The sequence below is a fragment of the Hemicordylus capensis genome, chromosome 5 (assembly GCF_027244095.1).
Source record: "Hemicordylus capensis ecotype Gifberg chromosome 5, rHemCap1.1.pri, whole genome shotgun sequence".
Classification (NCBI taxonomy): Eukaryota; Metazoa; Chordata; class Lepidosauria; order Squamata; family Cordylidae; genus Hemicordylus; species Hemicordylus capensis.
The window spans coordinates 40,296,630-40,308,370 of NC_069661.1; the positions used below are offsets into that span (position 1 = coordinate 40,296,630).

General features: G+C 39.8%; 1 protein-coding gene across 46 annotated transcripts in view; it reads left to right on the forward strand.

Moving 5' to 3' along the window:
* ANK2 (ankyrin 2) overlaps positions 1-9,233 on the forward strand; it is a 509,522-nt gene extending 500,289 nt beyond the window's left edge. For all 46 annotated transcript variants that reach the window (XM_053254658.1, XM_053254664.1, XM_053254665.1 and 43 more), the window contains one exon: positions 6,794-9,233. In XM_053254658.1, coding sequence (XP_053110633.1) covers positions 6,794-6,808 — 15 coding nt within the window. In that variant the 3' untranslated portion in view covers positions 6,809-9,233. The remainder of the gene's footprint in view (positions 1-6,793) is intronic.
* Positions 9,234-11,741: the final 2,508 nt, after the last annotated feature.

Below are 11,741 nucleotides of genomic sequence, written 5' to 3' on the forward strand. Positions count from 1 at the left end.
GGTGCTGGCAAAGCACAAGTTCTATTCAGACTTCAGCCAGTTCTGGCTGGTTTTGGCTTTCTAAAGTTATGGAAACAAATACTTCTGAGCCCAATTCATTCTTCATGTTTTTGAAATTAAATTAACTGCAAGCATATTATTAATTCTGAAGTTCACATATTTAACAGACAAATGTTTGATTGCTTTGGATTCTCATCAGTTGGTTTTTAGCTGGATCTGTGTCTCCACCCCACACACCATCCTTAGCATCTGCAGACAAATTGGCACATGTGAACAAAATTCAAACACACAGTAATTTGCTGATTAAAACAATGGACTATTTTAAGTTTTCAGTCTTTTTATATTTACTTTCATGGACTATAGGATAAATAGAGATGTGCAGAAAATTCCGCCTTGAAACGGGCCGCTTTGAGCGTTCCAAGCTCAAAACAGAACACCCTTAAAGGTGTGTGTGGGGGGGCTGTTTCAAGCTCTGGAACAGAATAGCCTGTTCTGAGGCAGAAGGACCAGGCCCATTCAAAGAGCCATTTTGGAATCCAAAATGATGCTCGGAACAGGACATTCCAATGGACCGGGGTTGCGTCCTGTGCATTTTGCATTCTGTTCCTAGCTCAGAATGGAACACAGTGAGTTTCGTGCACAACCCTAATGAATAATTGCTGTGAATCAAATTTTGACCAGATTGCTAGTGTTTTCTAGGGCCCTGATCCAGAGGAATGCAGGTGCCTCAGAAAGTTGCTTACCAGCTGCTGCATGTGTGGTTCTCAATAAGAATTTGATCCCCACCTCCCCAAAAAAGTGTCTCATAGCTCTAGCGGATTTTTGAGGTATATGGAAGATAGGAACAAGGGTGTTCTCTCCTACCTCAACATATCACCCTCGAGCCCCTCACAGCAGGTTAGGCAGAGAAGGAGTAAGACACCACCAGGACAAAGTCCCAGCATGCTCTTAATCATACTCCCAGCTCCCTCCACACTTAGCAGCTGATTAATGCTGTAAAGAGCTTTGGAGTGAAGCCCTTTATTGTGGATTTGGTATGGGAGGAAAAACAAAAATTGACCAGATAAGCACGCAGGTTGTTGCTTTTCCATCCCATTAATCAGCCTGTTGATCTCCCATTACAACAGATTCATGCAGGGATCACTCTTGCTGTGTCAAAATACATATGTTTAGAAAAGAGAGGCAGTTATTAGATACCAATAATACTAGTCAGCATATTAAAGAGAACCAGTGGGAGAGGAAAAAGTTTAAAAGAAACATAGGGGAGTCCTAGTGTTACTGGGTTTTGTACATGCTAGATTTCGAATACAATCTACTGAACATAGTGGTCTGCTTCCTGTCAGCCATTTTGAGATCAATGGAGATTTTAACAGCATTTTATAATGGAGATAAAACAGCATTTTATGAATTATGTACCGGAATAGCAAGTGGCCTACCTGGTGAAGGTTACTCAGCACCGAGACTAAATGCAGCAGAAATATTTAACAAGGGGAATTATCATAATGCTAGATTTAGCATGGTAAAAAGGCTTGCATGATTTTCCAAAGGTATTTTAATGTCTGTGCATGGAAGCATGTAGTTTTGATGACAAGTCCAAAGGGGTCTTATCCTGTTCCAGCACAAGGAATGAATCCTGTAGCACCTTGAACGTTAACTAATCTTGGTGAACAGCAAGCTCTTAACACAAAACATGCACACCCAAAGAATGAAAAGTACTTTTGGCATTGAGCTAACCACTCTCAGGGTTTGTTGAGACAAATTCCAATTTGGTGGTTTCCTATTGGATTATCCCTTTGAATTTTTTTTTATTTATTTATTTTTTGGAGGGGGGTAGATGCAGCAAGGTGATTTTAAGGTGTTCTATAGAACACCCTGGAAAACTGAAATGCTCCCTCACTGACTGCTGAACACAAGGGTTTTTACGACACAGTCCTGTCCACGTTTAGTCAGACATTAAGTCTCAATGTCTTGAATCCAGTACAGACTTCCTGCAGAAACTACAGTCTACTGATGATCTAGCAGAAATCACCATTCTGGGAACCGTGGATGTAGATGCTCTAAACACCAAGATCCTGCACACAGGGTGGTGGTGGTCTTTGTATGGAATCTTGAGATAAAGATAACATTCAATTTTTGTATGGAATCTAGGAATGTTGTGTCTGTTGCCACAGCACATCTGGCTGCTGAGCTTTGCCAGTTTATCCTGTCCAACTGTTTCATATTTGAGTACATCTTGTATCTTCAACTCAACAAAACTGCAATGGGAAACATCTGCGTCATTGGAAGACAACATGGCTTCATCAACAACTATCTCCTACTGCCTTTCCTCTACCTGAGATACACTGGAGACATTTTTATTATCTGGTTCCATGGGAGAAGGGTTCTTAAGAAATTCTAAGAGGTTCTATAGTAACTTCCACCTGATCATTAACTTAAGCTTAGAACAGTATGATGATATCTGGGCCATGTAAATATCACATTGTGCCAGACACCAACTAGCTATTATGAATACATGTCTCTAGCTACAGAGTACTACATGACCTATCTGATCTATTGCCCACAGTCAAACCCTGTGATAAAACCAGATTAGCTTCAGTCCTTCTGAGAGAAATGAAAACCTCCAGAATGTAAAACACTCATCTACGAAAGTGAAGAAGCAGATTAACAAGGCCAGATAACAGAAATAGCAGGACAGTCCCAGAAGTAGTAGAATTGGAATATCACTTCTTGTCCTCCACAAGCCTCAGCTAAAATCTCTAGCACATCATCAGGAGGCTCATGCCCTATCATAGGCCTTAAGTGGTATCCCTTTCCTTGCTTACAGACAGTATCTCACTCTGAAGCAGACATTCAATATTATTATTTATTTATATTTATTTATTGAATTTATAAACCGTCCAATATAGAAATGTCTAGGCAGTGTACAGAATTAACATAATATAAAATATAAAACATTTAAAATTCATAAAAAGATAAAAATCATAATACAGTGGTCCCTCGACTTACGTAATTAATCCGTTCCGAACGCACGTTCGGAGGTCGAAATTTTCGTAAGTCGAAGAGCGCACCACGGAAGTCTGGAAACATTCGTAAGTCGAGGAAACCGCATCTAAAAATTCGTAGGTCGAGTAAGCTGAATCTAAACCGGCAACTACTTCCAGTCTTTTTTGTCGCTCGTAACTCAAAAACATCGGATGTCGAGTAGTTCGTAGGTCGAGGGACCACTGTACATAAAACATTAAAATTTAAAATGTTGGTTTCAGTTAAAGGCCTGGGAAAATAGGTACGTCTTCAGGGTCCTCCTAAAACCAAACAGAGAAGGAGATTATCTTATTTCAGTAGGGAGCGCATTCCAAAGCCCTGGAGCAGCCGCAGAGAAGGCCTGGACCGAGTTGCAACCAAAAGACTTGGCGGCAACCATAACCAAACCTCTCCAGATGATCTTAATAGGTGACAGTGTTCACAACAGAGAAGGCACTCTCTTAAGTACCCTGGACCTTAGCCGTTAAGGGTTTTATAGGTAATAACAGTACTTTGTTTTCCGTTTGGAAACATATCGGCAGCCATTGTCCTTTGGGTAAACCTAGAGACCAATCTGGCTGCCGCATTCTGTACCAATTGTAGTTTCCTAACTATGTACCTTGGCAGCCCCACGTAGAGTGCATTACAGTAGTCAAGCCTAGAGGTTACCAGCATGTGTACCACTGTTTTAAGGTCATTTATCTCCAGAAATGGGCATATCAGGCGTATCAGCCGAAGCTGATAAAAAGCACTCCTGGCCACAGCCTCGACCCGAGCAACCAGGGAGAGTTTGGGATCTAGGAGCACTCCCAGAGCCACAATAGATCACCTAATTTGAGATTACTAACCCTGGTGCCAACTCTATCTTCTTGAGCAATGCTTTCCTAAGACCAAACATCAGTCATCCTGTCAAGATGTTATACATCAGTCATCCTAGAAGATGTTATACATCTTCTAACTTTGCATCACATTATAAATATCACCTAATCCAGACCTTGACAAATTTTCTTTGGCTATAGGAGCCAGCTATGGACATTCGACAAAATCACCAATTGACTGACTGAATAAATAAAATCAGACTTAGTGATTGACATGGGAGGGTGGGGGTATTCTCTTTATCTCCTTTACAGTAACCATACTTACTTAGAACAGGAACTGGGCTGCCTGGGGCAAATAATAATATTACTAAATTACTCTACCTCTGAATATCCTAGTCTAGGCACCACAGTTAGACTTCTAGGTGCCATGACTCCCTGGAATTTGTCAAGCTCTGATCTAATCATCTGAAAACAATGTTCTTCTTCGATATTCTGCAGTATAACTTAGGGTTGTCATATTCCAACAAACAAGTTGTTCCAGTAAGAACTAATTGGCCTACTTTCCTTTTACTGTCTCTACAACTGGACTAAATTGGTTCAAATCAAGGAGCACTCCCAGAGCCACAATAGATCTCGTGCACCTCAAATGTTCATGCATCCGCAGTCTTGGATTGAGGTGGATGACATAATTACAGATTACACCTTTGAGGTGTCCCTGTGCATCGCCCACTACAACTGTACCAAATTTGGTCCAAATTGATTAGAGAGTCCTCAAGTAAACCACCCTCAAGTAAACCGCCAATTTTGGAAGAGCGGTATAAAAATTGAATAAATAAATAAATAAGTTAGTGCCCTTGAACCTCAAAAGTTCACACTTCCACTATCTTGGATCGGGGTGGGTGACATCATTACAAACTACACCATTGGGGCATCCCTATGTGCCCATACAGCTGTAGCAGATTTGGTTTAAATGGGTTAGACTGTCCACAACTTAGTGCACTTGCGCCTCAAATGTTTGTGTCTGCCATCTTGAAGTGGGTTAGATGACATCGTCACAATCTACACTGTTGAGGTGTCCCTATGTGTGCCCAATTTGGTTCAAATGGGTTAGGCAGTCCACAAACTAGCCCGCTTATGCCTCAGATGTTCACGTGACTGCCATTTTGAATTGGAGTGGATGACATCACACACCACTCCATTTGGGCATCCCTATTTGTCCCTACAGCTGTAGAAAATTTGGTTCAAATCAGTTAAGTGTTTCACAAGTTAGCCCACTTGCGCCTCAAAAGTTTACGCATCTGTCATCTTGGATCGGGGTGGATTACATCATCACAAACTATGCCATTGAGGTGTCCCTACAACTGTACCTGATTTGGTTCATATCGATCCAGGCATTGCGAAGTTGATGGTGGACACACACACGGACACAGACACAGAGAATGCTGGGTGATCTCATAAGCCTACTGGAAAGTAAGCTAAAAATGGTTTCAATGGAAAATTCCAGTTTTCCATTGAATTAACTAGCACATTTGACACTGAACTGGAATTAACTGAACTGGAATTAACTAGCACATTTGACACTGTGGAATGGTCTCAACAAATTCTGGGAATGACAAGCTCACTACCACTGTGTGTAGCTCACTACACAAAATAATTCTCACTTGCTGGGTATTTATTTATACTATGCCTATCTTGCAATGCCTATTCATCACCAGTGGCTGCTCAGCAGGAGTAGCTAACACCTATGTTGATGGGATCTTATTCATTTTGATTGGATTCTGTATTCATTTGTACTCTGTATAGTACTGTCACCATACCTACAGCTATTCTTTGCATTACCTGAACATTTGGCTTCACTTTGTAACAAAAAAATATATTGGCTGACATGATGAGCAGAGTAATGTGAGCAGTTCTGAACCACTCATTCTGCTGCGGGCATCTGAAACCTCACCCACGCTGTTGTGCAAAAGTGCTCTTGCACTAATACATAAAGTTGAGCAATCACACATGTGCAATGCTACTTCCAATGGCTTACATACAGCACAGTACCCCATTGATCCAAGAGTGGGGCACATGCATGGGCTCCGTACATCCCAAAACTCCATCAGTGCGGATACCAAGCTTGCAGAGGCTCCATTGCTACTAATGATTGCATCATTGCTACAGTGACAAGCCCCCCGCCAATATTCCCAATGAGCTGTTGGTAGTGACAGAGCCTCTGCAAGCTCGGAATCAGCACTGATGCAGTTTATTTATTTATTTGATTTATATACCACCCCTCCAAAAATGGCTCAGGGTAGTCAGTTTGGAGGTGCATGGAGCAAACATGCCCCGCTCTTGGATCAGCAGGGCACTGAGCTGTATGCAAATCACTATTTCCAATAAAAGTCGTATTACCCAAGCGCAACTGCACAACTTTACATATAAGGACAAGAGCACTCTTGTGCAACACTGAGTATTGTTTTAGCTGCTCACAGTGGCATGGGTGGTTCGGAAGTGGCTGTTATTTTGCTCATTGTGTCAGCCTTTTTCTTTTCCTTCTCTCTGTGCTCAGAGTATATATGCATCTACGTCATACATCTGATGAAATGGACTTTTCTGACCTATGAAAGCTTATGCCACAATACATTTGTTAAAATGCCACAAGATTATTCATGTTTTATCAAGTTATCCATTTGTGAATTCGTGGTTGCAAAAGTTGGGAATTGTTACAGATTCTACTGTGAAAAATTTAGTGAAACCTATGAAATTAAAAATATTTTCTTTGATGCCTCAGCTACTCAAACATCTGTTAAGCATTTTTCTCAGTTTCTTAAGTCAGCTTCAGTTACTCTCTGGGTCTATTTGTTACTCAAAATCATGCTGGAATTTTAAATCATTACTATTAGGGAAGGAAGTTTTAATTTTTTAACAAGTGCTACAATCATTTTACTTTACCCTTTCATTTTCTGCAGGACAACAATGAGTAAAGCCAGTACACAAAAGAGGACTGTGGTTAAAGATCAGTATGGAAAACGTATTCATGTGGAACTGCTGGAGGACACACCAGAAGCACTACCCCAGGATGACCTTCAGCATGACCTTCAGCAACTACTGAGACATTTCTGCAAAGATGAGTGGAAACAAGAGGCCAAATGAGATGTTGCTAAATCTCACCCACAGACCAACACACATATCCATCCATTCAATATCTAGCATTCACTTTCTTCTTTTGCCATAGATGTCACAACTTAACATAATCACCAGAAGACACTGACATTTCTACTTTGGGCAAATATAGTTGAATAGTTTTTCTTTTCTTTTCTTTTCTTTTTAAATATCTGTAAGCTAATTTGTGACCAAAGATAGCATCCTTCATTTGGGATGGTTTGTCTACTAAAAGTCATCGACTTTGTGCTGTACTGGAATCTTGTCAACTTTGCCATCTTTGTTGTTCCTTTGCTTCCTCACCAGATCTATAAAACCACAGCTTCTTCCACAGGCCTCTTCAAGTGACAATGTACATGCGTTTTTTAAAAAAGGGATATTAACAATAACCTGTAAATAGTTAAAGTGCTTGGACTCACAAGACTGAAAGATACACTGCCTATCTTGACTACTTTTAGCATCAAGGACTAAAAGGTCTGTTGAAGAGCAATTAATGTAACATTGCTAACACAATCCACTGAGTATACGACATGGAGAAGGAAGCATGTCAGGCCTACTATGTCCATAGGACTTCCAGCTTAATGATCTATGTGACTTAAAAGTTTTTCAGAGTCAGACTGAAACCTCAAACTCCAGCTGTTTCCATTAAAAGGCAGCTGGGTGCAGCCATCACTGCTTTTCTGACTCCTGGAAAGCCACCTAAATATTTCCTGAAGAAAAATAAATACCGTATTTTATGGACTATAAGACTCACTTTTTTCCTCGAAAAATATCCGCCAAAATTCAGGAGCGTCTTATATGTTTTAACAGTTTACTATGTTAAAACTCTGAAAAACTGGATTAAAATTAAGGTGCGTCTTATAGTCCGTAGCGTCTTATAGTCCGTAAAATACGGTACCAGTTAGACATAACTTGCTAGCAGCTATATCTGTGGCACATTTGCATACTGTATTCAGATGTTTTAGATTGGGCAATGAGGCAGGGTGCATTAAACAGCTCTAACTACGGTAGTTTCCTGTTTTCATCACTGCTTTAGCAAACCACACTGTCTTATTGGTGGTTCTTTCTGCTGGCCACTGCACTGTAGATAACTTGATAAGGGAAAAGAAACCCTTACCCACTCTTCAAGAAAGATTAATCTAAATTTATCACATTCTATCAAGACTGCCTCTTATTCTGGTACATGCATGTGGCATTGAAAAATAAAAACACGACCCTCTTGTAATCATGTCAACAGCTTCTCATCTCTCTTAGCACTGAGCGAGCAGATTTTAACCTTCCATTTGAGATTTTTCTTCAAATTCTTGCTTATGAAGGGATATGAACCCGTTGGGCATTTGATTTTTGTTGCTATTTTATTTATATTTCTTAACCAACCTTTGAGAATCATTATGTAAATGTCTGCACTTTGATTTTCCAAGAAGGGCATGTGTGACTCTGGAATAATTCTGTGGTCTATACCTAATTCTAATAGTGGTCTGGAACTCTGTAGCATTAACATATATATGTAATTATATATATTATATATATACATATAAAATGATATACATTTTGAATCAGTTATTTGATAAAGACAAAGTATATTCAACGAAGATGAGTCAAGTCCTCCAAGGTTGATATTTTTCAAAACCTAGCCAGCCTTTCCTTCTTGTAAAAATATGACTCACTCAGTGCTCAGAATGCTGAAAATAAATGTTACAAATGGCACCTCCTCATTAAAGTAACCATGCCAAGGGAAAGGAAACATTTTAGGAGGTTTGGTTTCCTGCTATGAATGCAATCCAAAATGCCATGCTAACACTGTTTTGGCTGGCAAGCAGGATGCAAGCACTTGTGACTGCCAAAATGGAAGGAGACATATTTCAGGACACACAATAGCTCATTTCTCATTGTCAAGAACATCACTGGTTGACCTTCAAGAATGGGGCTCTAAAAGAAATGCATTTCTGTTGTGTTATTTGCGGTGCAGATGATGTTCTGTGTAACAGCATAATGGCTATTCTCCTTTTTCGGTTTTGATTTTTGCTGTGTTATCAGAGAACTTGAATACTGTGAGAAGAAGTGATTTTAAGTTGATGAATCAGCATCTTGTTCCCATGGTGATAACACTAACTGAATATATCTATGAGGGCATGTATTAGTTAAAAGATTAAAAAAAAACAAAAAACCAACAACACTAACAATACATAACTGCAATGTGTACAATGGCTGATTTAATTAAATAAAAATGTACAAGTGTTAAATGTAGCACTAATGGTATGCTCTTTTGTTTTTAACTACTATATTAGCAAGCAAAAATTATTTAGATAGTTTAACTGTAAATTCAGTCATAACAATGTGGCAATTAACAGCTCAATCTTGTACATGTTTACTTAGAAGTAAGTCCTACTATGTAAAATGGGATTTTCTCCCAGTTCAGCATGTATAGGATTCCATTAGTCGTTTATTTTCCTGCATAGCCAAGAATCAAAACATTTTAAGCATGGGAAAATGACAGCTACTGTTTTCTATTTAAGAAGAGATAGATTTTAATGGTGTTAGCTTTTTCTTACAACTACAGCACAATTAGTATGTGGACATGATGGATATATTTTAAAGGCAATATCCTTTGAGAATTTCCTTTCTTGAATATATGCCAAATGTTTAGATATACTTTTATTACAATGGTGACACCGACTTGGCTGGCAGATTCTCTCCCGTGCATGATTTCTGGAAGATATATCAGAATGTACTAAGCTGTTGCCCGAGTCAACAAGCAAGTGTTTCCACTTTACCATGATTTTAGAGGTTGGTATCATATTACACTAGCAACATAGTGACCACTTGAAAATAGAAACACATGTGCACCATTTCCCATGGAAAGCTAAAATCTATGTGAAGATCTGAAGACCAACACAACCCCATGTTGAGGGGAGGCCATAACAAAGACAGAAGATCAATTCCAGACAACATTTAAAAAGCAACATCAAAAATAAGTTCATAAGATTTCATAAAAAGCATTTTTCTGAAGTTTTCATAGTCCTACTTCTGTATACTACAATAGGCTCTCTTCCTTTTATTAAACAATATTTGATATTTAAATAAGAACGTTAGAACAATGCCTGTCTAGCCTCTTTTTGTATAAAATTAGCATCTCCCATGAGTAGTGAGTGTAGCAACATGATAGTGAAAGCAGCAAGAATTAAGGCAAGCTGTTTTCCAAAAAGGAATAGGATCCTCTTTACTAAACCAATACAGAAAAATTGAGGACAATGATAAAGGATCAATGAAGGCAGGAAACACTAGGAGGCCTTGAGATATAGTCTCTCTCTATCCGTTCAGTCGTGTCCGACTCTCTGACACTCTATGGATCACTGCACTCCATGCCGTCCTATCTCGGACAGCATGGAGTGCATTACTATATCGGAGATATAGTAATGTTTAATAAATGTTTAGTTCTGCAAGCTCCAAATGATTGACTGTTAATATCAAATAAGCCAAAGGTTGCACATTTGAAAAGAGTACAGACCAAACAACAGATAGTTAACTGAATATCAGCAAGTCATACATGAGGAGAAGGATTTCTCTGGGCTAAGCCATAGGGGTTGTGTCCAAGCCCCTCCTTTCCTAGCTCTCATCACATCCAAGACATTATGAGGGTTTCTGTTTACATAAGAAAAGCCCTGATGGATCAGGCCCAAGGTTTGTTGGCCAGCATCCTATTCACAATGGACCACCAGATGCCTCTGGGAAGCCCACAGGCAAGCGCTGAGGGCATGCCCTCTCTTCTACTGCTACTCCCCTGCAACTGGTATTTCAAGAGGTATCTTGCCGGAGGTGGCCTATAGTCCTCAGACTAGTAGCCATTGATAGACCTGTCCTCCATGAATTTATCTCTCTTAAAAGCCATCCAGGCTGTTGGCTGTCATCACATCTTGTGGCAGAGAATTCCATAGGTTGATTATATATTCTGTGAAAAAGTAATTCCTTTTGTCGATCGTAATTTTTTGGCAATCAGTTTCATGGGATGACCCCGGTTCTAGAGTTATGCAAGAGGGAGAAACATTTCTCTCTATCAACTTTCTCTACACCATGCATGATTTTATAGACCTCTGTCATATCTCCCCTCAGTCATCTTTTTTCAAAACTAAAAACCCACAGGTGTTATAGCCTTGCCTCGCAAGGAAGGTGCTCTAGGCCTCTGATCATCTTGGTTGCCCTCTTGTGCACCTTCTCCAGTACTACAATGTCCTTTTTAAGATATGGCGAGTAGAACTGTACACAGTCCTCCAAATGTGGCCGCACCATGGTTTTGTATAAGGGCATTATAGTATTAGCAGTTTTATTTTCAATCCCCTTCCTAATGATACTTAGCATGGAATTGGCCTTTTTCACAGCTGCTACACATTGAGTTGACACTTTCAACGAGCTGTCCACCACGACTCCAAGATCCCTCTCCTGGTCAATCACCGGCAGCTCAGACCACATCAACATATTTGTGAAGTGAGAGGTTTTTTGCCCCAATATGCATCACTTTACAGTTGCTAAAACTGAACCGCATTTGCCATTTTGTTGCCCTTTCTCCCAGTTTGAAGAGATCCTTTTGGAGCTCCTTGCAATCTCTTTTGGATTTCACTACCCTAAATAGTTTGGTGTCATCTGCAAATTTGGCCACCTCGCTGCTTACCCCTACTTCTAGATCATTTATGAATAAGTTAAAGAGCACTGGTCTCAGTACAGGTCTCTAGGGGACCCCACTTCTTACTTTCCTCCATT